Here is a 24,519-nt window from a genome sequence, read left to right as displayed (position 1 = left end):
TGCCCCGGACCTGCGGGGGCCGCAGCCGCTGTGCAGGGCGGACTGTCCGTCCCTTCCCATCCGGCCGCCTCCCTCCCGGCCGGGGCTCGGCCGCTGGAAGCTGACCGGCACCGCTGCCGCTGCGCTGCTTCCCCACCTTGCTCGGGACCTTGCAGGTCTCCAGCAAGAGCCTGCCGAGCGGCTGCACCCCGCGGGTACCAGGCTTCCCCCCCCCCTCCGCCCCCGGAGGAGCAGCCCGGAGCGCGGCGGGCGCCCTCAGCCGCCCGTTCTCGGCGACGGGGCGGGGAAGGGGTTAACGGCGGGGGCGGAGGGCCCGCACCGCCCGCCCGGCACGGCCCGGCCCGGCCCGGCCCTGCCCGCCGCTACTTAAGGCGGCGGCGGGCGCAGGGCGGCTCCGTGAGATGGCGGCTCCGCGCCGGCCGAGCGGCGGGGGGCTGCGGCGGGCCCCGCAGGACGGGCGGCTGGAGGAGATCAACAAGGTGGGGCTGGGGCCGCCCCCCCCGACCACACCCGACCCGACCCGTGCGGGGGCAGCCCCGGGGGGACCGGGCGGAGGGCTCCGAGGGGCGGAGGTGCGGGATGGGGGCGGCCGTGCCGGGGCTGACCCGCGCCCGGCGGGGATGGGGGCTGCGGCGGTGCCGGGCGGGGGAGAGGAGGGAGAAGGCAGGGGCAGGTGGAGCTGTGCCCCCCTCGGGGGGGGATCCCCCTCGAGCAGGCAGGCGGTGGCTCTGCGCGGGGTTTGCTCTCCAGCCCCTCCGCCCCGGTGGTGCCCTCGCAGGCGGCTCCCCCCCACCCCCCGCCTCCAGCGCCCCGCAGCCCGGTCCGGGAGGGCCGGTCCGGGAGGGCCGCCGTGTGCCGGTGGGTGCTCGGTGGCCGGCTGCCATGAAAGTCCCTTTGGGAACGTGCTCCAGCAAGAATAGGAGCTATTGTTCTCCCGGAGGACTTCAGCCTCCCCTCTGCTGTATCCAGCGCTTCAATCTCTCCTCCCAGGAGCGAGGAGTTTCTGCTGCTCAGAAGAGCTGACTCAAGCCTTTCTAGTTTTTAATTGCAGCAAGTGAATGGGGAGCCCAGAACCGTTGGATGTCTCGTAAGCCTTGGGCAGGGGGAATGGCAGCTCCTGGATTAGTGCAGAAGTACTCTAGGCTGCGTGCCCTTCGTGCCGGGGTCAGGCAAGGTCCTCTCCCCGGAGCTTCGGGCTTGCCCCGTCCCGTGCGTGGCATGGCCTGCGGGAACAGCTCTGTTGGCATCCCTCCTGGCCAAGAGCGGTTCTGAGGGTGAAAAGAAGGTTTTAACCTTGAAACAATCAACGATGTGATTTCTAGAGTAATTTCTAGGTGGGTTTGGTGGTCACTTGCTGATATAGCCGGTGGCCCCTTGGTGTTACAGGTGGAGAAATCAGAGCTGCGCAAGGTGAGAGCCTGGAGGAGACAGTGGGCTTGCCTTGCTCTCGCATTAACTGGGCAGTGAAAAGTGCCAATATGTTTCTCCAGGCAGGGGTGAGACAGCGGAGGTGAAGTTTACGTAGGTCACTGGAGAGGGAATTACGTGATTAGAAACCAGGAGGTGCTGTGGAATAAGAGTAGAAAAAGAGGTGCTGTGGCATAAGGTGTAGAATAAGAGCACTTGGCTGAAAAGGAGCATTTGAAACCTGCTGTTGGAAGGCAGGCACGACACGCCTTGTGCCAAGGAGGTGTGTAAGTGGGTCTGACACGATCCCCCATAGCCAAGGTGGTGTTGACCCTTAGGTTGGGGAGGAAGGGAGCGTGTTGTACCTATTGCTGCGGTTTCTGCTGCTTCAGAGCTGTCCTCCTGCATCACTCGGGCACAGCGTGGATAGGTGATCCTTCAGCTGTAGGACTGAGTCTGGGAAGCTGTGCTTCCTGGGTCACTGCTGGTGTGCCACTGCTGTGCCCCACGGCTGGGGGTTCTTCCTCCCACGCAGGGGACAGGTTCCTATCTGTCCTCTAAGTAGCCATCACTTTGGGCAGGCTTTTTCTCTGGGTGAGGTTTGGATGACAAAAATGAAACAAGCTACATAACTTCCTGCTGATGGAGGTGGGAGCTACTTGTTTGTGTCCTTGCTGCCCTGTGTGTTGGCTCAGTGCTAGGAGAAGGGATTTAAGCAGCTAGAAATCAAGTTGCAGATAGCATGGGTAGCGGCTGCCCATGGATCCTGAGCAGCCGTTGTGCTGTAGCGGCTCTGAACAGCAAACCCCATGCTGCTGTGCTTTGCTTGCTCTGCCAGCTCTGCGTGGCAGCGGTGGGGGAGTTTGCTGTGTGCGGGCACACAGCGAAGCGGCTCACACCTCCCTATGACACAGAGCTGATCTGTAAACCTGGGCTGATACTGTGGCTGGAGCCAGGGAGGGGGTTTCCCAAGCCCTGAAGAGCCCCAGGGCTGCAAACCAGTGAAGTGCTCCTAATAAAACCTATCAGGCCAAATTCCTATCAGGCTTAATCTCATTGTCTCATCCTAACACTGAGCTCCCTCCCAGCCCTGTTTTCCTGGATGATTCCTACCCCAGAGCTCTCACTGGGATAAGGGTTTTTGGCAGGCAATGTCCTGAGTGCACATGTGCTGCTGAAGGACAGCTGAGTCCTACTATTGAATTCTCTCTTCCAGCCTGAAATGCTCCTCTGGGATCCCCTCTTGGCTGTTTCCCTCTTCCTGGGGAATGGCAATCACATTGTTCAGCCTCGTGCATCAAGGTGGCAAGTCTAATCCAGCACAGATTAGTTTCAATCTAGTTTTACCCTCTAATGCGCTGGGCTGTGGGGAAGGAATTCAGCCTGCCGGAGAGCAGGTGCCTGCTTCTCCCATCCAGGGCAGGCACGAGCATCCCTCGGCCCCTTCCCAGCCCCAGCAGGCAGGGTGGCTGGCATCGAGCACTTAAACAGCCCAGTGAGAGCTTGGTCTGCCAGTTGGAGCCACCTTTTTGGGGAGCGAGGAAGGATCTGGCTTTGCTCAGGCTGTCTTGCAGGTAGATGGGATTTTGTGGCTGAATTTATTGGCTTAGAGAAGTCTCTCTGCCCAAGAAAGGCTGTTCAGGACAGGAGCGGGGGAAAGGCTGGGGCTTATTTTTAAGCAGTTCTTATTAATAGAACATGCCCCTTAAAATGGGAGCTATAGCAAAGAGCTCTAGGAGGAACTTCAGCCACTTGGGCTGAGTCTGAGTCACTGGCCCTGGGGACTGAATTCCTGTGTGCTATTGTGAGTGTTTGCCTTATCACAGTCACAGCCCGGCTCGCATACAATGTGGAGGGTGGAATACCTTTGAAATATGCTCTCCTGTTGCTTCCTTTGGTCTGGAGCAGAGCTGTGATGCTGGTGGGCTGTCCAGTTCCCCTCCAGTTGAAATGCAAGGGGACTGGGTCCTAGGTGTGTGCCCAGTGTCACCCATCCTGCTCTCATACCATGCTGCCGGGGGCTGTTGGACCTCTGGGCACATGTCCCTCAGCTATGATGTATGGATATAGCATTCCCTTCAGTCTTCACCATTTCTGTGCCGCGTCTTGCTCCTGGAGAAATACTGCGCTCTGCTCTTGCGTCCCCTGTCCTGCTGATACGTGGAAGCTGTCTGTTGCTCCTGCAGGGCAGGAATGAAGCTGTGACCTGGTGGCCAGGAGGTGCTCTGGCCCTGTTTTGGTTCTCAGTGATATTTGGCAAGTTCCTTCTACAGAGGCGGTTCAGTGGCAATGGCAGTAGGTAACACTACTCTGCTCTCTGCTGCTGGCTGAGCCCAGGTCTCAAAGCTGAATTGGGCCCTTTGTGTTGGGCTGGCAAATGATACCCCTGGGTAGAAATAACTGAGATAAATAAAATTGAGTTGGCAAAGGAGAACGAAAGAAGGAACAGGAACATTGCTTTTCACCACAGCTCTCAATTTGAGTTGGTGTCCATGGTGATAAGGGAAGTCTGTGTCACGCTACTTCAGTGGGCATGATCGCTGGTGTCCCATCTGGAGTTTGTGAGATGGGAGGAGGGGTGACAGTCACTTCTGTCCTAGTGGGCTTCCTACAAAACCTTAGGTCAGCTGCACAGAAAGGACTCGCCAAAGTGGTAGTTAACTGGCAGTGAAGGTTTGAGGCATTTGGACTCCCTGGGCAGGTCCAGGCTCCTCTGTCCCAGCGAGGAAGGAGGGAGCGACTCCAGGGGTGGGGGCTGGAGGGGCCCGGAGCACGTGCTGCAGGGCTAGGGTGGCAGGCAGCGATTGAGCCTGGAAGGCTCGGGGCTGGCTGTGGCAGCAGGAACCAGGCATCGGCTTGGAGCTGCAGTGCTGCCAGAGCTGGCCCAGCAGCCAGACTGGCACAGCTCATCGCACCTGGGGACAGCTGGTTTTAATCTTCCTTCTGGAAGAAAGGAGAACATGCTCTGGAGGCTGGAGGGCATTTGGGTTACTGATGGCTGTGTGGACCTCCTGCAGTCCTGATGCCCTAGTGTCTGCAGATGGGGCTGCTTTGAGGGGGGGTGCATGTCTCATTAATCACAAATGATGCTGCCCCAGTATTACCAGTGCCGGAGATCCTAGTCTCTTGGGGACCCACTCCTGCCTTCCTTGTGAGCATGGGTAACAGTGGTGGGGAACACATGCCCAGAGTAGGGAACAGCCTCAGCCCTCTATCCACTCTAACCCCTGGAGGGGTTTTATCCTGGGCAGGCCATGCATAAGCTGTGCAGATGTTAATGATTTCGGCACTGAAGAATGTGGTGGTGTTGCTGAACACAGACCGAGTCATTAAGCTGTGCTGGGCTTGCTGGAGCTAGGCGGTGTGGGAGGGTAGAGACAGGAGCAAGACCCTGCTGCTCACAGCTGCAGGGGGGTGTTGCTGGCAGGGCATAGCAGTAGAGCTGGCTGTGCAAGTTGTGGTCTGTTCTCTTGGGTACCTGAAGGTTTTTGAGGTGGGACTAGGGACAAGTGACCAGAACTGACCCAGGATTTCCTCTCCAGCCTGAACAGGGTAGGGAGAAAAATGGATAGGCAATTTGAGAGAGTGAGAACCTGTTCCTTACCCCAAAATACCTGTTCTCTCTTGGGTGCGTGATGTTCTGCAAACTTTGCCTGTTCTATTTCCTAGCCCTCAGAGTTTATCCAAGAGTTTGAAGTCTGAGATCAGAGTGCTTTTTGTAAGGAATAGGAGACCTTGCTGGGAATAGGTGTCTGATCGATGTGCTGTGCATGCTTAAGCAGAGATCTGGGGAGCTGAAACCTTGGGTGAGCAAGAAGTTTCATGGAGTTATTCCAAAGGCACATGGGGTCCAGTCCTCCCTCAAGCTGTTGGTGGGAAATGTGAGACGCCAGAGGCATTCCCCTTGCACCGGAATGTTAATGACAAGGTGTGGAGCGATTCAAGCCTCCTGGCACTATTGCTCAGATGTGGCTCTCTGGGAATTGCATAGGTCTTCTGGGTAATGCTGCATTCTCTAGGGTGTTTTTCTTTATATCTTTAACCTTGGGGATACTCTTTTTTTTTCCTGTTTTAGGAATTTCTCTGTGACCCAAAGTTCAGTGATGAAGAAGATCTGGAGGAGAAGTTGGCAGTGTTCAAAGGTGAGAACTGGAGGGTTTCTGTGTCCTGTTTCAGCCTATTTGCTCTGAATAGATTATTTTCCTCAGCACTTGGATCTTACCAGCCTGAGATTCTCTGCCAAGTGACTGAGCTGGGATGGATGCCTCCCCCTTGCTTGTGGGACTCAGTGAAACTCCCCAGAGAGGTGGTTTTCCCATACGAGCCTTTGTGCTTCCCTCACTTGCAGGGCAGGGACATGTCACCCTGCAGACATCCTGCCTGGCGGCTGCTATTGCTGCAAAACCTGCTGCGTGGGCAAAACCCCGGGGAGCAGCAGAGGAGGACGGTTTCTGTCTAGATACCTAGACAAGCTAGCTGATATAATGGATGATGCAGTAGCTGGACTCTTTTTTTTTTTTTTCAGTCAGTAGGAGGACCTCTTCCCACAGAGCAGAGGTCTTGGCTGCTTCCTGAAGGAGCTGGGGCCTTTCTCTCCCCAAAAGTTTCTTCAGTCTGATCTGGTCCTTTTTGAGCCCCTTGGTACCAGAAGCAACAGCAGTAATGTGTCTCTAGTCCTGGCCAAAGCCTGTCTAACTCCAGAGGGTCAGCAGATCTGGGGCTTAGGTTTGAGCTGTTTGCTGGGATGGGGGATGGAGAAAAAGCCTGGGCTCTTCTGGAGCTTGTCCCCAAAGTGGTTACAGGACAAGATTCGGCAGGACTGTTCTGGGTGCATCCACTTCCTTTCCAAGCAGTGGCTGAAGGCAGTTGAGAAAACATGCCTTCTGCGTCAGTGCCCTCAAGGTTTGTCCTCAGCCTGGCTCTAACCAAATAAAGCCTGACCTTGCTTCCATTTCGGGCGTTGTCTGCTATTTCCCTTTGAATTTTGGCTTTGCAATCCAGCATGGAAGAATCTGGCTAGGTTTTTGTGATCCTTTACCCTGCTGGGGACAGAGGAGCCTCCTGTACTCCCCATTCTTTCTCCTTTGCCTTTTGTATGGTTTTGGCTTTTGGCTGCAGCCCTGCATTATTTTTCCCATCACAATTGGGGCTCTTCAAACATTGCAACTGTAGGTCACAGGCGCAGAATTCCCTGTAACGAGAGCCCTTGGCATCTCCTCCTGCTGCCTTGTGAGTTTGCCTCCGTGGCCTGTCCCGCTCTCCAACGCCTCCTCCGGCTCCTCCAACAATCGACTCATTGTGTGATGATGGGGGGAGTGCTTCTTCTCTGCTCTCCTTCCCGCTGCCCTCCCCAGCCGGGCCTGAAAAGCCCCCGTGCAGTATTTGTGTAAATGCATTTGTGAGGGGAGGGACCACGCATGGTTTTGCCCCGCCAAATCCCTGCAGCTGGGATGGGAGGGGAAGATGAATGTGCAAGCTGAGGCTCAGAGCACGATGATGTAAAGCTGCCTCTGTTCTGTGCGCGTTTGGCTAAGTGTCAGCTGAGAAGAAAAGAAAACATGTGCTGGGCAAGGACATGGCAGAGCAGGGTTTGTGTCCCTGAGCACATGCTGGGGTGCCTGACCCCTGCCCAGGGAGGCGGCAGTTCATTTGCACAAGGTCATTATGATGGGGCAGAGTGTGGGGAGAGCCAGTTCCACATCAAGCATCACTTTGGCCCCTAAGCACATGTGTGACAGCCCCAATTCCATCTAGGATCGGTTGCTTAATGCTTGAAGGGAGACATTTATTCCTGCCTGAAGCATGAACAGCTTCAGCTTGTACCTGGTACTCCCGTAGGTCTGTCCCGGTCAGCTTCTGACAGTAGTAATCCACCAGCTGAGACCCAGGTGAAGACATGCCAAGCCATTCCTCTGCCTCCTGCCTGTAGCTGCCCATTGGTCCAGTTAACCCAGCACTGTCCTTCAGAAGCACAGGTCCTGGGAAGGCTCCGATGTGTGAAATATCCACTCTTCCCTTTGGCTCCTTAAATTAGCCTGCCACTGCTCTGTTCACGCTCATCTGCTTGCTGGTGTCCCTGGAGCAAAAGGTCTTTTCCCCTGGGGAAAGCTCTCAATTTGAGTCCTCCGAGGCTGTTCTGGGGAGTGAGTGCTGACTGCAGGGCAAGCGGAGATTTCTCCAGCTCAGCGTGGATAGATGGTGGCAGCAGGCATCTTGCTCTTCTCATTTAGCAGAACTGAGATGATGGGGGGCCCCCTGCGGCACTAGGAGCTGTATGGTTTGTAAGACAGACAAATCCTTGCCTGAAGAGCTTAAAGTCTAAATGGGGCACAGCTAGCAAGGGAGGGGGAGGCAGGTAGGAAGCACAGGTGTGCCACTTCAGGTCAGAAGCAGCACAGGACTGAAGTCCTGATTTTTCTGACTCAAATCAGTGCTCTGTCTGTTACGGCATGCCAGCTTTTGTCCTGCAAAGCTAACCAAGCCTTCTTGAGCAGGCTCTGCCTTTCTCTGAGGATGCTGGAGTTGCCCGATTCAGCAATGTTTGACTGCAGGCTGGAAGGGCAAACAGGCTGCTCTGGCATAACTGCTCCTAGGCATGTTCTTGCCTTCACCCTCTTGATGTGGTCCTTGAGCATCTCTGCTGGCAGGTGCTGCTCTGGGAGTGCAGCACAGCGTTGGGAGGACTGTAGAGTCTGTCCCTTGCTATTGCAGGCAACTACGTCATTTAATCCCCCTCCTAATCCAATCAAGCTTAATTTTGGGAGTGCTCAGGGTTTTGTTTTTCTTGCTACTCCTTCTGGGAGGCTGTTCCAGAGCTTTATTTTTCTGGCTGGAAACCTTTTAACGCTATTCATGGGTAGCTGATACCTTGTTCTCATGCCAGTGTTTTTCTTCAGCTTAAAAAGCAGACACAATTAAAGAGCACTTAATTCTAGAGCCCTGGAATTGAGATAAGGTTGCTAAAACCAGGTCTTGAGATGGTCTCCTTCTGTTGCAACTGGAACTGTTTGCATTCAGCAGTATATCAGTCTTACCGCCGAATCTTGTATTTCGTTGCTCTAAGCAGGCAGTGCTCCAAAGCCCTGCATAGCCCCCACTCTAGTGTCCTGCTAACTTGCTTCTGTGTCTCTTCCAGAGAAGTACATGGAGTTTGACCTGAACAACCAAGGCGAGATTGGTGAGTGACTCTGAGGGATGCTGGTGCTGGGCTGGAAGAGCAACAGCCTGCTGAGGCAGTGTCTGCTGCTCTATCTGCTGCTTCCCTCTGCACACGTGTTACTGAGGAGGAAAACCTGTGGGCTTTTCCCATCTCCAGCCTTGCTTGGATCCTGATTGCCAGCCACGGGCTTCCTTGGCTTTCCAGCCCCTGCCTCTCAGCTTTCTCAGTCTCTCCTCACCTGCTTCAAGATCTAAGCTCTTCTCGGTCCTGTTCTCCTCCTCAGTCCCTGCTTAGCTCCTCCACTTCTTTCTGCTCTAAACGCTTTTTTTCTTCTCCCTGTTTCTCCACTGAGGCCTTCTTCTCAATCCTCAGCATTTCCAGAGCTGGGAAGCTGCAGGGCTTGGACAGTCCTGGGTTTTGCCTGGCTTGAGGCAGAAGCTGTATAAAACCATGAGCACTTCTAGTGCAGAGGAGCTCTTTGCTTTGCTGGGAGGGGAGCGGAGGGAAGCAGGGGACTTGGGTGTGAGTCTGGCTCAGCTGAACGGCCCTGGTTTGAGCCCAGAAAGCACCAGTTACATAAAGATCCAGCCTTCTGCAGGCCTGAAGCTGACACTGAAGTGTAAGCACTCGCATGCTGTGCCCTTCCAGGAGGCTGCTGCCTCGCTCCCCTCCTCCACCAGTCCTCGAGCTGAAGTAAAGCCCGTGGGGAGCTGGAGGAGGCCTGACTCAGGGCTGTGCTGCTGTTTCCGGGAGGGAAGGGGCCCGAAGGTCTCAGCGGGCGGCAGAGCAATGGAAGGAAGTGGCCTGTGGCGATGGGCAGGCGCCCTTGCTCCCCACGGCCTGTTTGTCTCCAGCTTTAACCCTGGTGTTACTTCCCTCTTCCCCATCCTTGTGATTCTTGGCACCACGCTCTGAGCTAGAGAGCAGTGTCCCCACCTGTCTCTGGAGCACTTGGAGCGTTGTCCCTCTTCTGCGTGAGTGGTGCTTTTAACTTGAGCTGCACAAATGGGAAGTGATACTCTATACTGGGCAGTACAGCAGTGGGCTGTACTGGAAGGCTTTTCTTGGCTTTCAGCAACAGCTTAGTGCTCTCAGCCTTGGAATCCACAGGTGAGGTGGTCTGAGGTGGGAACTCATGCCTGTATCCCTGGGGTTGGTCTGTGCTTGGTGTGGTCACCTCTTGACAGCACTGATTGCCTTGCTCTTGCAGATCTGATGTCTGTCAAAAGGATGATGGAGAAGATGGGGGCTCCAAAGACTCACCTAGAACTGAAGAAGATGATCTCTGAGGTGACTGGAGGGGTTAGCGAGACCATCTCGTACCAGGACTTTGTCAACGTGATGCTTGGGAAACGCTCCGCTGTGCTTAAACTGTGAGTGTCCCTGGGAGGGAGCGGGGCAGACGCAGGACCTGAGCTGGCGTGTTGGGGGAGCCGGGAAGCAGAAGCTGTTCTGCCTGGTGGAGGTGGAGCTGTGCGTGCTTGGTGTTCGTGGAGGGGAGACAAGGACCCTTGTGAAGGGGGAGTTTGCGAAGAGGCATGACGGGGTGTATAAGTCCATGTCTAGGCTGAGCAGTGGCGAGTGCTGACAGCGGAGCTGCGTGCTGCATGCTAGCACAGGCTTCCTCCCACGTGCTCCGTACGGAGCGATTCTCTCCCTTTCCTGAGGGTGTGCAGGCACTCAGCACTGTGGGACTTCTTCCCATCTCTTCCCTGTGGCCCCTGCTGGCTTTGGGGACACAGGCTTCCCCTGTGAATGGTGGCAGGACTTGAGGGGTGAACGATGGTCCTGTCAACACCAGTTGGCTGGCTCCTGTTTCCTGCAGGATGCTTCCTCGCTGCCTGATTTTGGAGAGATGGGCAGTAGTGGAGATGGAACACATGCTTGAAACAGCTGGCTTGTGCTGGGAGAGGTTTTCTGTGGTACAGGCTGCCAGCACTAGCCTCCCACGGCCCCCTCTGCCCTCTTGACAGGGCTCTGAAAGTCCTGCTGTAACAAATGGCTTCCGAACACTTGCTTGGCTCCATCTCCACCCCATTGAAGCCTGGCTTTTCCTTTCACAGCCACAGAGGCTGGCCCTGCTTTTGTGTCTGTAACCACCATGAATAGGAGCTGCTCCTCTCCATCCCCCTTACCCCTTTCTGAAGGCAGCTTTAGAAACACAGCCAGCTTTCAGGGCAGGTTGGGAAGAAGGATCTTGCTCCCACCTCTCACGTGGTCCCTCTAAGCCAGTACATGCTTGCTGGTGATGAGTGTCTCCTCTCCCCACTGAGTGCCCTGTGTCTGTGTGTTGGGATGCTCCTCTTCCAAGCACACACAGACTTCTGACACCCCCGTTCCACCTTTCTTTCTCCACAGAAGCAGGCTGAGCCTGCAGCCTGTCCCATATCTTCCATCCTTCCTCCCAACTGCAGCAGCTTTCACAGATGGGTCCCTTCTTTTGCTAACAGATGCCCCATTGTCTGTTGGACTCTTTAGAGCAGGAGCAGAAATGTAAAACTCGTCCCAAGAGCAGCGCAGTCCTTTGATCCAGCACGGCAGCTGGCATTCCCAGCGTAGCTGCAGTCCTCAGGGAGGAAGACAGTGCTGGTGGTTGCAAAATGCTTGGGATTCTTCTACCCAATGCCTTGCTCCTTGTCTCTGCCCTCTGTCCTGGCTGTTATTGCTGTTGCTTGTTTGGCGTTGGCTTTTGAATGTTCTGCTGTGTGGTTATGTACAAGGTGGGCCAGGGACAGTATTTACGCATCAGGAGCACTTGGCATGCAGTGTGTGCCCAGGGGATTTCGGAAGTGGCTGTCTAAATAAAATGTGCTAATCCTCTGGGCTCTGAGAGGAAAACCAGCAGGGGCTTTGGGAACCTACTCCTAGAAGCTCCTGGAAAAGCAAAGCTGCCTGCCAGGCTGGCAGCACTGCCCTCTGTTGTCTTTCCCTCCTCTGTTAATTATCAGATGCCCTTTGCGTAGAAGGCAGATGCTATTTTTTAGCAGATAAGATAATCCCACCCCCAATGATGAGTAAAGATGTACCTGCTTTTTTCATTCATGTTATCTGTTGTGTTTTGCAGGGTCATGATGTTTGAAGGAAAAGCCAATGAAAGCAACCCAAAACCTTCTGGGCCGCCTCCAGAGAGAGACATAGCCAGCCTCCCTTGAAGGGGACAGGCTGAAAAATTGGCACTGTTTGCTTTGCTGGTCTGTAACAGAGGTTACCTGTGCTTTGTTACTCTTTACTATGGACAGTCCTAGTTTTCGGCTAACCTGCCTTAGAGGAACAGCAAGGGAAGCTGGAGACCCCCAGCTCGCATCTTTCTGCTGCATCCCTTAGCCAACTTGATTTGTTAGACAGAAGCTGTAGCACCAAGTGTAACGTGAGACCAAAAAAAATAATCCTGTGATCTTACTCTTTCCTCTGCCCTTTCTGCATTTCTCAGACGAGGAGCTACTTTCCTCCCAGTGTATGGATTCAGAGCTGTGCCTGTCACAACAGGTTCCTAAAGGGCCTTGCTGCCAGACATTGAGCACTTCTCTGGCAGAGCCCCTGACAACAGCTTCATGGGTGCAAAGAAATAAGTGCCTTCTCTGCTCCGTCCTACGCTTCCTGACTTTGGACTAGTTCTTCCCCTCCTGACCTCACCAAAACACAAGTCAGGCTCCCACCTCTGTGGCCTAGTCGCATGCTAGGTGAACGGGGGAAGGTGCATGGACACAGAGGTCTGCCTGCAGGGCCTTTAGGCTTGGAGGTGAGCGTGGCTGACTGCAGGGACAGCTTCTGTCCTCTCTGTGGGTTCATCCTGCAGTCAGATCTCGGTAGGTCCAACACCAGCCACTGCAAGTGAGGATGATTAAAGCTACCTTAGGGGCCCCCTTCCTGATAAATCTCTACTTGGATCTGATCAGGAGCATAACCTCTGAACGGGTGGTTGTCCTGTCCATCAAGTGTAGAAACAAGCCTGCTGTAATGCCTTTGCAGCCCCTCAGGAAGGCCTAGGGAAAATTAAACCTTCAGGTGAAAGGAAGCTGGGTGACTAAACTGTGAGCCCTGCCAGACCAGTTGCAGATGAGGATCTGTCCTCACGCAGCTGCTCTGTCCCTCCGATTTTTGCAGACCTCCCTTTATGTCTTTCAGCTTGGTCCCCTGGGGCTATCGCGTACATTTCCCTGATGAATAAGCCCTCAAGTCTGCAAAATAAGAATGGCTGTAAGTGTGGAGTATGAGCTGGGATCCAGATGTAGCTGGGACTGTGCTATCCACACTCTGGTTACTGCCGTGATTCTTGCTCTATACGCAATTTCTGGAATCCAGATGTTTGCTCTTTGCCCTTTCCCTGCTCTTTTCTTAAATGTTCTTGGCAGCTTTTAACATTTTTTTAAAATCATGGTTTAATAAATAATTTTTTTAAAGGAAATACAGATGATTAACTCTACTAGGCTGATTGTTCCTGCCAAAGGCTGCACTGTTAAATAAAAACAAAACATTCTCACTACTGTTTGCATGAAAACCAAAACTGAGAGAAAAATTATGAGCAAAAGCAGCACCAGTCTACTTTAAGGACTGAAAATAAATCTTCTGAAGCTACACTGTGTGTCAGTGTATTTAGTTTAGCTCCTCTGAAGCTTGGTTCATATGACTGGTTGCAGATTAAGTGAGCTGGTTTCCAAGTCTGTTAATATAAACCCTTAAATAGATCCTAGAGATAGGTTTGGACTGTCTTGATCTGATCTTTATCTGTAATAACTGACTGAATGCCATGGAGTTTGTGTTACGAAATGCAGAGGCCACCTCCTGAAAACTGTCTCTTTTTTTTTTTTTGACTTACTGAAAGAAAGCAGGTGGTGGTGCTTGTTTTAAGGAATAACTTGTTTATCAAGAGCATACACTTGTAATGCTTCTCTTGAAAGACTTTGTTTTTTTCATCCTCTCTGCTCTTGAAGCAATTGCCTGAGGTTCTTGTCTGATGTGAGTTATCAAAATGGAGACCAGGCTTCCTGGGGGAATGACTGGGTACACTTTTTCCATATGTTCCTCAAAAGGACAGAATTGCCCTTAGATCAGAGCCCTGTGTCTGCTTTCTGGTGCCTGTTAGCCTCTGGGAATGCACCTGCTTTTCTGGGCTATGTGTGTTAAAGCTGTTGTTCAGTTAGAAAATAAAGGGAGCGTATTACATGAGGGAAATTTGGATGTGGTTTACCACATTTCAGGTCACTGCCCAAAGCTATCACTGCTTTTGTCTCTGTGGAAATCCTTGTCCTTTGAGTCCTGGAAAAGAGAAGTACAACCTGCTAGGGCAGGAGACAGCCCTTCTCAATGTGTCCTTGTCCTCACAGGGCTAAGTGCTAAGGAGATGCACCCCCTGTGCTGGCACTCTGAGTGGGGGCCGAACCTCCCCAAACTTAAGGCAGGAAGGAGCAAGGAAAGAAACCGAGGTCCTGCTGTGATGGAAAAAACACATGCCTCTTTTGCAGGGCCCTGGAGCACAATAAGGCTGTCCCCACTCACAGAGCTTCCGTGTTTCCAGCTCAACTGCATGTAACTGCAGGTGTACTGGGACTGACGCTGTGCATGGGACGACTACGCGTTCCCACTGCAGTCCATGCTAAGGGAGAGGGATTTGCTTAGAGCTGCAGCAACACTGGACCTCTGCTGTGGAAAAAGCATCGAAGCCCCTTACCGAGGGTTGATGGACAGGGTGGAGCAGCTGCCTGCCAGCCTCCGCCATCGCCCAGCCGGGACAGCTGCCTTGCTGGCAGCCACGGCCCATCCCAGTGGGGTCTGTCGCCTCAGGGCCTCCGGGGTGGATCTCCTCAGGGCAAGACAAGGGCCGGCGGGTGCGGCCTGCAGCACCGCCCGCGACCGGGTCAGGCCCCACCTCAGAACATAAGGAAAAAAGGGTTTATGAAACACAGCCGCTTGCTAAGCCTCGCCGTGCGGGCAGGCTCTCCGCCGTGAGGGCCAGGCGTTTATCCTCCCGCCCTCTGGGCCCCGCGGGGGCCGACCGCCGCAGCAGCCGCCACAAGGCGGGGCCCGCTGGAGGACCCCGCGGCCTCAGGCCGCCGCGGAGCATCGAGAGCTGTGGCTAGAGCGGCCCCGCCGGAAGCGGAAGTGATCTCACTGGCGGGCGCGCGGGGGTTTCCCGGCTGTACGCAGGGCGGCGGGGACCGCGGGCCTCGGGGCTGCCGGCGCCGCCATGGGGGACGATATGGACGTGATCCCGGAGCGGGAGATGAAGGTGAGGGGCAGGGGAAGAGCAGGCCTGTGAGGGGGCAGCCCGCAGTGGTGGGGGGGTTGGCTGGGGCGGCGGGGGAGTTGACAGGCGGTTTGGCCCGGGCCAGGGGCGGTGAGTTGGGCCCGCAGGGCGGGTGACAGGCCGTGGTGGGGGGTCGGCTCGGGCCGTGAGGGGAAGGGGGCTTGGGGAAGGCTTGGCCTGGGCTGTGAGGGGTGTAGGCTATGGGAGGGACTTGGCTTGGGCCGTGGGGCTGACAGGCCGGGTGTGTGGGGGGGTGTTGGCTGGGGTCACGGCGGGGCCCTTTTGAGGCATCCTTGCAGGGTTTGTGAAGGACTTGAGGACTTTTCAGCAGAGTCTGGCGCAAGCCTGTGGAGTGGAAGAGGGAGGGGCTGGTATGGCCTATGATGGAGAGGGGTCTTGGTAACGCCTGGGGGAGGAGAGGCAGAATGTGAGAGTTGGAGGAACCGTATTTTGGGAGAGGAGTGATGTGTTTCTAAGTCCTTCTGTCATCATGCCTTGTGCTGGGAATCTCCTGCTTTTGGGAACAGCATGTGTGGTTGTCTGCTATGGCACAGTGTAAACTGGGGTCTTGCTGTGTGGTGTCAGCCTAGCCCATCGCTGTGTCTCCTGGAGTGTTACTGTGAGGCTGTATAAGCAGGGACGTGGGGAGACAGATTCCTGAAGCCCACGTGGACCTCTGTGCAGCAGCTTTCTGCTCAGGCACCTTCTAAAACAAGAGGGTTGGGCTGTTTGTTTTGCAGAAGTTTCTGAGTTCCTGCAGCCTTCTCAGGTTGCAGGAATGTACTTACCCAGTGCTTTGGCAATAATTTGGAAATAAAACTCAGGTGCTTGATTTGACTTACTGGCATTAGATCTGGTGCTGCGTTCAACAATTGGCACCTTGGGAAAAGAGACTAATTCCTAAGGGGAACCTCAGGTTTTGCATGGTAATAGTGCAACTGCTGTTTCTTAATTCAGTTTGTGTTTTTGGAGTTTTTATCTCTCGCTCTGCTTTTCTCTTCATGCTTTTACAAAATGACAATGTAAATTATGAGAAAAACGAATGCAAAAAATAAGTCTGATTATACAAAGTAATTACTGGGGGTGGGTGGGAGGAATAACTGTATCTGTTCTGTGTGTCATAAATTACAGTAGCAAACACAGATGCATCTAAGCAGATGTGTGCTTTGTAGCTTTGAGGCAACAGGTTTTGTTCAATTGTGTTGTATCTCTGCTTTGTTCCCCTCTCTTTCATTTTTCTTCTGTATCTGTTGGCTAGTTTTGGTATGTTTCTGAGAAGGTTAGATGACAGATTCAACTCCTACAGGTTTTCTGTACATAGGCACTGGGTAGAAGAGAGATTCAGCGAATGGAAAAAATGTGGTGTGATCTCAGTCTTTCTTAGATGAGACAGAAAATGTGATGGGATGGCCAGTGACAGCGTGGGTGTGGACTCTGCCTTGGCAGGTGTTTTGCAGCTCTCATGGAGAAGCTTTTCAACTTACTGTCTTAGAGAAACTGAAGTAAACTATTCCTCTTCGCCAGCATATGTAGAGCTACTTCCTCACTTTCTTACAACAGGATTTTCAGTTCAGAGCACTGAAGAAGGTCCGCATCTTTGATGCTCCGGATGATCTTCCCAAAGAGCGCTCCAGTCTCCTTGCAGTGTCTAACAAATACGGGCTGGTCTTTGCTGGTGGAGGAACCAGCCTGCAGATCTTTCACACTAGAAATCTTCTCATGCAAAACCAGCTGGGAGAAGATCCTAATAAAATTGGTAAGGCACACTTACGTCTCATGGTCTTTGCAGAGACAGCTTCATATGGGTTTTTATGATATGGAGGTCTTGGCTTCTGATACAGTCCTTGTCATGCTCTTTTGTGCATTTGAAATTACCACGTTTTCTTGTGTGAGAAGGCAGGAACAATATTTGCTGTATTTCTAGCTGAAATGAAGTACAGTTGTTGGGAACACGTCACCAGGATGCTCTGTGGTAGCTGCTGTTCAAGTGTCGTTCAGGTTTGGTCACCTGTGTTCAGCGCCATACAGTGAGGCTGACTTTTCCGAACTGAGAATGTGCCCCCTTTCCTTGCAGCCACATAGTCTTGGTAGTCAGTCTTTGAGCTGTGAACCTGTGTGTGCATCAGGGATGTGTGTGAGTGGAGGGACAGAGTTCTCGCACCAAGTTATCCACTCTGACTAAACAGCTGTCCTGCAAGGGAGAAAGCAATCGCTGTTCCACCACCTAAGTGCAAAATACACCTAAGTGTTGTGGGATAACATAAGTGCAAAATGGTTTTCGTTCTCTTGTTGACCCTAGTAACTGTAGCACCTGAGGTGTTCATGTCCATACATAAGTAAAACCAAAACTCTGTCCACTTATTTTTCCTCCAGGTTACTGAGGAAGGAAAGTGGAGTTTTCTTTTCTTAGGAATTTGGCAACTCTTGAGACTGTATTGAGAGCGATGAAGGGGTTTGCTGTCGCTCAGAGTTTTTCTACATTAGCTTTGACAGCTGCTGTTAATAGGACCGGTGATTTTTGCATAAACTTGTTCTAACACTATTGTTTTACAAGAACAGTTCTTGCTATTTAAATTTGTCCCTTTCATTCCATCTTCCTTTCTTTTTGTGTTTTAAGTGGAGAATGTTCAGAGTACCTTAGTTCCCATGAAGTTTCCTGTGCAGCACCTGGCTCTAAGCTGTGATAATCTCACGCTGTCCGTCTGTATGATGTCCAGTGAGATCGGTTCCTTCATTGGCTTTTTTGATGTCCGCACATTCTTAAATCAGGTAAAGCATATGCAAAGTGGGGTTTGTTACAGCAAACCCCAAGTTACAGCAGGAGGAGAGGCATACCTTGGGTGGGATTTTGTGTCTCTCTGTGGAAGGTGTCTTGTAAAGGATTCGTTCAGTAAACTCAGAATCTGCTTCTTATTTTTATCGGTCATTAATTTATAGGAAGGTCAAAAATGCTTTGGATTATGACTTTGGTTTTGTGCTCAGCTTTGACTGTCTCATGTATTTGTCTGTCTTAAAAGGCAAAACAGCAGAAACGTGCATTTGCTTATCACAAGCTGGCCAAGGACTCGGGAAGCTCAGCAGTGGTCAATGACCTGAAGTGGAACCCTGCTAGTCCCGCCATGGTGGCCATCTGCCTGTCCGATGGCAGCATCTCTGTCCTGCAGGTCACAGACTCTGTGAAAGTGTATGCCACGCTGCCTTCCTCTGTAGCTGTTACATCTGGTGAGTGGCAACCTCGGATAGCGTACAGAATGTCAGACACTGAAGAATAGAAGGGGATTGATAGGTGTAAAAAGACAGGCTATTTGTCGGGGAAGGAGGTTTCTTAAAAAAAAAAAAATTGTTCACAAAAAGGAAAGATTTAAACTGTTCAAGACTCAGAAAATGTGTTGCAATGTAACTGCTCTTTTGCAGTTGACTGGAGGAGCTGCATCTTGTGAATTAGAGTCAAAAGTGACCACCTGTGGTTTGTGCGTCTCAGGCTTGACTGTTATTTCCAAGGAAGCATGCAACTAAGCGTCATCATCTGTTGGCTTTTGATCTGTGCAGTCTTACTTTCCCTGTGACTGGATGACTCCCTCTTTAACTCACATTCATGGTTTTTTGCAGGGGGAAAAAATTGCAGTTTTAATTTATTGGTCCTGCTTTTGTGGGGCCTTGTAACTCTCCAGTTCCTTAGTACTAATGAAATTATCTTTTTTGCTTAGTGTGTTGGAGCCCAAAGGGAAAACAACTGGCTGTAGGGAGGCAAAATGGCACCGTGGTACAATATCTGCCTGTAAGTATTGTTGCTAGTAAGGCCTTATGTCTGATCACTATTTTGCAATATGCTTTATTTTCTTTGCATCGCAAGCTATGCAGTTTGGTCAGGTGGCACATGGTATGAGCTGTGTGAAGCTGCCCAAGCACTTCAGTAATATTAAAGTATCTTGGACCAATGCTGCGTTTAGTTTAAGGTTTGCACCTGCCACTGAAAAGTCATGATTTCAGAGTAGCACATGATGAGTGTTAAAGAGTAAGTGAGTTGCTCTAAACCAGTTCTCTGGGCTTTCTGCAAAACTTACAGTTAGCTTTGTTTGTTGGCTTTTTCTTTGTGTTTAAGAGTAGTTTTATTTGCAGAATCTGCAGGAGAAGAAAGTAATCCCTTGTCCTCCCTTTTATGACTCGGACAATCCTGTTAAAGGTACTTCTTTTTATTTCTTTTTAACTTGTTTTCTCTTTTAAAATATTTGTACTCATTCCTCCTCATGTTGTTTTTAGTTACAGCAGCTGTATACTGCACTGGTTACGTAATTACAGTGTGATTTTTTTCTTTTAAAAAAATATTTGGAAAAAAATAATTATGTGCTTTATCTCTGGGTTGCATAGAAAAATTACCAGTCGGCCAGAGTCCTTGTCTGTTTCTAGAATGTTTTAAGTATGCATTTTAAAAGCTATTTTTTGCTCACTGATTTGATAGACAGTACTGTCACAAGTAATCCCCCTTTAGCGTGAAGATTTCTGGATATAAATCCTATTCTCATATTTCGTGTGAGTTTCATCTCATCATTTTGACTCTTCAATAAAATATCAAAGCAGTAAGTTTAGAAAAGCAGAAATGCTTCATGTGGGTATGACAAAACATCATCCATGTTTGGAAACACTGGCGTTTTCTTGCCTGTGGTATCATCAAACAAATCAATACATCCTTTTGGTTTGTGTTTGGAAATTTCTGGGATCAAATAGTTTTTCCCCCTAAGAAGATTGATGTTCTGCAGACAGATCGTTGACGTTCTTTATCTTGGTAGTTTAGAAGTTAGTGATTCCTTGTTTGTTTGTCATTTAATTTTGCATGCTGTGCACAGTTAAAATCAAGATACAAGGAGGTATCATTCTGAAGTGTTTCTGGCTGAGGTATTTGTTTCCTTCTCTTTCAGTTTTGGATGTACTGTGGATTGGCACATATGTCTTCACTATTGTGTATGCAGCGGCTGATGGGACACTGGAAACACCTCCAGAAGTGGTCGTAGCCATATTGCCTGTAAGTGCCAGCAAGTCACAACGACAGAAATGTTTGTTGCTTGTTTTTGACTTGTTTATTACAATGGCAAGTTTCTTTTATTATTCACATGTAGAATTCGAGTTTGGTACTACTGTAAATCATGGTTTTGGGGTTGGGGGGGATTGAGTGGATGTAGTAGTATCCACTTGAAAACCGATCAGTAACCTGTTCTCTGCCGAGATCAAATTATGACATGAAGACTTTTAGCCTCTGAAGTAAACACTTGGGAAGAAAACCTTACCTGCTGTAGAGTCCTGATGCCTATTTTTGTTCAGGTTAGGGAGATTTTTAGGCCTGATGATATGCTCTTATGTAGTATCAGGTTAGTTATTGCTGGGGGGGTTGTGAGATCTAAACTCCCTGGTATCCTCTTTCTTGTCTCTTTATCTTTTGGAGGAGGGTTTTGGTTTGTTTGCTTTGTTCTTTGCTTTTCAAGTGGTCTCATGATGCCTGTTCTCTCTTGAAGTAAGTGGCAATTATTGCTGTACCCTGATGCAGTCATATTTATGGGAGAGTACTTGATTTCTGCATTGGAAGGTAAATTATTAATGTTGGTCTTACAGAAAAAGGAAGAGAAGCGACCGGAGAAGTTTGTGAATTTTATGGAGCCTTGCTATGGGAGCTGCACAGAGAGACAGCATCATTACTTCCTCAACTATGTTGAGGAATGGTGAGTGGCAGGAATCATGGCAAAGAAGTCCTTCCCTTGTTACACATGTCCGAGTGGTCAATGCTTCTCAGTGTATTGTGTTCCTCCCTTTTGTAAACTGTCTAGTACCTGAATATGAGACAAATGAAATTGTTATTTTGAAAATGCTTTGTGTAAGTACAGCTAATGTCTCCTGCATGCTTTATCTCCATGCCAATATACTCATTCGTCTGATGAGAATACATATTGTTGTTTAAAATCTGTCATAACAATTTCCCTTGAGATTGTAAGTCATAGGTTGGGTAAAACATGGCCTTTTGTCTCGCTTAATCGTGTATCTGTATGAAGAAGTTGCTCCTAACTTTTCAACTACCTGACCTGGACCGTCATTATTTATGATGATACAGTGGCTGTCAAATCATTGGTTGGCAAAGGGTTTCAGCCTCTAGTGACTAGTTTTAAAGGGAAAAAAAAAAAGTTCTACAGTGATGTAGCAAATCATGTTTCATTCATCTTGGGAGGAAAAGTCAGTTTCCTATTGTTATAACTGTATTCCTAGTTACAAATTTGTATAGATGATAATGAATTGTGGAGCTGGGGACCTTGCTGTGGATTATGATGTTGGTTTTAACCTATTTGTGTCCATGTTTACAGGGATCTAGTTCTGGCAGCTTCAGCAGCTTCCACGGAAGTCAGCATTCTTGCCAGGCAAGGGGATCAGGTAATATTTTTGTTCCTGTTGTATTTGTGCATATGTACCTCCTCTTTCTTGAAAATCTAAGCAACTATAACCTATGTAAGACCTGGAATACAATGAGATGGTATATTTTTAAAAAACACCCCAAAAACAAACAAACCCCCTTTCTTTTTACATCTGAGTTGTACAGAATCTTAAGATAAAGATAATTCTTAAATGAACAAGAGAGCTGAGTGACGCAAAAAGAGAAAGGGTAAATGGAAACACAGTATGTTGTGAACCAAGTACCAGAAGTCTGTTTTTCATTATTTACTTGGCAGTCTCAAAATTTGGTCAAGCTCACTATAATAATTCATGTGAGGTGATCAGTTGAAGTTAAACATTAAAACTGTCTTACCTTAACTCTGACGTGCAATGACGTGTGAGAAGTCACACACAAATCTGTGAAAGGGCCCTGATACTTCTGGCATTTGTTAATATGACAAATTTAAGTAGATGCTCTCTAGCTTTTTTGTAGTCTTATCTTTCAACTGTAGTAGGCTAGAGTTCTGAAGAAGGCTGATCACAGGAAAGCAGTAGTCAAAATAATATTAATTTTTGCAGAACTGGGAATCGTGGGTTTTGGAGGACTCCAGCAGAGCAGAACTTCCTGTGACAGATAAGAGCGATGACACTCTGCCTGTTGGAGTTGCTGTAGACTACACCAGTAACATGCCTATCCCGATCAGTAAGTCTTGTTAGTCTTTCTTGTGGAATAGTCCAGTAATAGCAATATATGAGATATTTTTGAGGGGCAGCCTGGTTCTCAGGGTTCTAGGAGATTGTTCTGAAAGGGAGACTGACACAGAGAATCCGTCCTGCCTTTTTATACCAAGCGCGCAGCACGTGGGCTTACTTCTGTGTAAGGATTCAAATGGCAAAGTGTTAAATACAGTTCTTCATCAAAGTTCTCAGCAGCCTGGGATACTACACTAACAGACATGGCAAACAAAGCACCTGAGTTATGTCTATGTTTCACAGAGCCGGGATAATAGTGAGTTTAAAGGAGTTGTATTCTAACACTGGGGTATTCAGACTGCCTGCGAGGTTTTCTTTATTCTTGTAGCTTATGTCGTTTTGCAGAACTGTTTTGTATGAATTACATTTGCACTGATCTAAAGGAAAAGTGGGTTAGTTTCAAAGCCAGAAAAAGCAAAGATCATTGAGGTGAATGTGTAGGTTTTAATTCTTCATTAAAGCACAGGGCCTGTACTGACTGAACCCTGCTGTGCTCTACATCTAGCCAGTTGCATTATTGCTGTACCTTCTGTGCTGCCTGAAGGCTCTTCAAAGCACCTTGTCAGAGGCTGAAGCTGAAGATATATCTGAGCTATTGTGTTGTACCTTAGTGAATTCTGAAAACTCTCCCTTGAAACCCAGAGACAGATTGAAATAGAGATGCCTTCAGGCAGAGTGGAAGGTACTGCAGTCAAGGGTTCCTGAAGAGCTCAGGAGGGTGCCGATTAACTGAGAACTTTAACTGAATGAAAGCCTACAGAAGGGAATTGAGGTCAAACTTTGTACTTGAATGCAAAATTGAATTTGAAGCATTTTCTCTGTTAATCTAGACAGTTATTGGATTAAGGAATCTGTCAGGACAGCTTTTTTTAAGCCGAGGTTATATTGCCTTAGAGTTTTTAGAAAGGTTTTTGGAGAAGCTTTTTGCTAACACATTCTCTGTGTTCTCACAGAGTGCAGTCAGCTTGGTTTGGGCTGCGCATTAATTGCCTTTGCAGTTCACAGCAAGTTTGGATTGCAAAGACATCTCCTTTGTCCTGGAGCTTGTTCCCATGTAGAAACTGCCCTTCCCTAGCATGCTTTTCCTGAAGAACCAATAGGTAGAGAAACATGGCCATCCACTGCACTGCCTGACAAACAAAGCACCGTGATTATAGCAGATTTTTCCCGCATCCTAGATTTGTTGGGTTTTTTTGTTTAATTAAGCACAGTTGAAACATTCTAAAAATTTTTTTAGAAATATAGGGAGTGGTTTGGGGCCTTTAACTGTGCTGAGAATATTTGAACAGAAGCAGACTCTAGGCTCAAAGGTGCAGCTGTGCAAAACGCAAGTATTTTATATCAGAGGTTCAGATCATCAGGATGTTTGTTTGATGTTGGCTTTCTTTAAAGTCAAAAAGCTTCCTATCTAGCAATTCTCTTTCGTACTTTATGTATATGAATGTTAATGATGTGACAGGACCCAATGGAATGTGGGTATTGCTGAAAGGTATAGAGGATTGAAGGAGAGAGCAGCATATAGGTGAGGAAAAAGGACTGCTTCAAAATATGAGAAAGCTTGGCACAGGAATTCATGGGTGAAACTTGGGCTTTGCCATTGAGGAGATGACATTTGATTGTCAAAGTAACCCTTCATCTATGAATTTATGAAAGATGAAGTCAGGAATAGGAAGGAATAAAAGAAGGAATAAAAGGGATTTGGGTATTCACGGAGAAGCAAGGGAACAAAGATGCAAGTGAAAGCAAGAAGGGAGAAACGTAAGAAATAATATGCTGAGCAAGTCACATGAAGGTGCCAATGCCAGTAGGAACAGAACAGGAAACTTTGGCTGCAGAACTTACATATGTGGTCTCTGACAGGTGACGAGAAGACCCTTGCTCCAGCTCCAGTTCTGATCTTGCTCTCTACGGATGGTGTGCTCTGCCCATTTTACATGATCAACCAAAACCCAGGGGTCAGATCGCTTATCGTGACCCCAGAGCCGTTGATGTTAGTAGGGGAGAGAGTTCCAAAATCAGCAGGTAGGTACTCCAGTGGATTAGGGAAACACCTGGATTTGTGGATCTTTGTCATCTTCATCTGTAAGTTTGGTATTCAGACACGTATGTGGTCACAGAAAATAAATTTTTTTCTTTATAATGATAATGGGGACCAGTTCTTGAATGTTTTGTGCTCCCAGGACTGTTCTCTGTCTTTTGTGCATCAGTGTGAAATTATCTAGTCCTATTCATTATGTGGGATCTCAAGCACTTTGCAGACTGTGTACTTAGACTCTACTGTGCAATCAACCTTTGGGGAACAGGGCCAAAGCAATTCTAGGAGACCCTTTGCCCAGGTTTGGGGTGTATGACTGGAACTGCAGCAGTCACTGCAGGCTCTGCTTGGGGACAAGGATCAAGCACTGTGCAGACCCAGAGCATGGTCTGCATGCTGCAGAGAGGTGATGGTTTTCCTCCATGTATTTTGCCACAGGAGGCCATGATATGAACTAAGGTGTTTGGCTGCAGCAAAAGCTTATTTAAACAATAGCTTTCTGCAGCCCTG

The 24,519-nt window shown here is 49.6% G+C and overlaps 2 protein-coding genes across 9 annotated transcripts in view; both read left to right on the top strand.

The window, feature by feature from the left end:
* The first annotated feature begins 297 nt into the window (after nt 1-297).
* AIF1L (allograft inflammatory factor 1 like) lies at nt 298-13,252 on the top strand. The gene is made up of 5 exons (XM_072882975.1): nt 298-479; nt 5,483-5,549; nt 8,543-8,584; nt 9,777-9,939; nt 11,631-13,252. Exons 1-5 carry the CDS (start codon nt 402-404, stop codon nt 11,716-11,718), a joined length of 438 nt encoding a protein of 145 aa, XP_072739076.1. The 5' UTR covers nt 298-401; the 3' UTR covers nt 11,719-13,252.
* A 1,404-nt stretch (nt 13,253-14,656) lies between these two features.
* Nucleotides 14,657-24,519, top strand: part of NUP214 (nucleoporin 214) — a 49,319-nt gene continuing 39,456 nt past the window's right edge. For all 8 annotated transcript variants that reach the window (XM_072882985.1, XM_072882984.1, XM_072882987.1 and 5 more), the window contains exons 1-11: nt 14,657-14,792; nt 16,371-16,566; nt 17,428-17,579; nt 17,828-18,032; nt 18,518-18,588; nt 18,930-18,993; nt 19,727-19,830; nt 20,415-20,521; nt 21,155-21,221; nt 21,801-21,924; nt 23,835-23,996. In XM_072882985.1, coding sequence (XP_072739086.1) covers nt 14,751-14,792; nt 16,371-16,566; nt 17,428-17,579; nt 17,828-18,032; nt 18,518-18,588; nt 18,930-18,993; nt 19,727-19,830; nt 20,415-20,521; nt 21,155-21,221; nt 21,801-21,924; nt 23,835-23,996 — 1,294 coding nt within the window. In that variant the 5' untranslated portion in view covers nt 14,657-14,750. The remainder of the gene's footprint in view (nt 14,793-16,370; nt 16,567-17,427; nt 17,580-17,827; nt 18,033-18,517; nt 18,589-18,929; nt 18,994-19,726; nt 19,831-20,414; nt 20,522-21,154; nt 21,222-21,800; nt 21,925-23,834; nt 23,997-24,519) is intronic.

Source organism: Ciconia boyciana, chromosome 18 (assembly GCF_034638445.1).
Source record: "Ciconia boyciana chromosome 18, ASM3463844v1, whole genome shotgun sequence".
In the NCBI taxonomy this organism is placed as follows: domain Eukaryota; kingdom Metazoa; phylum Chordata; class Aves; order Ciconiiformes; family Ciconiidae; genus Ciconia; species Ciconia boyciana.
The sequence above is the reverse complement of the archived record's forward strand: the minus strand, read 5'-3'. Positions and strand labels throughout refer to the sequence as shown.

What these genes read in the sequence shown, in the direction of transcription:
- AIF1L (XM_072882975.1), top strand. Translation starts at nt 402, where the DNA reads ATGGCGGCTCCGCGCCGGCCGAGCGGCGGGGGGCTGCGGCGGGCCCCG. An exon ending in GAAGTTGGCAGTGTTCAAAG is followed by an intron (nt 5,550 to 8,542) that starts GTGAGAACTGGA and finishes TGTCTCTTCCAG; the next exon opens with AGAAGTACATGGAGTTTGAC. An exon ending in CGCTCCGCTGTGCTTAAACT is followed by an intron (nt 9,940 to 11,630) that starts GTGAGTGTCCCT and finishes TGTGTTTTGCAG; the next exon opens with GGTCATGATGTTTGAAGGAA.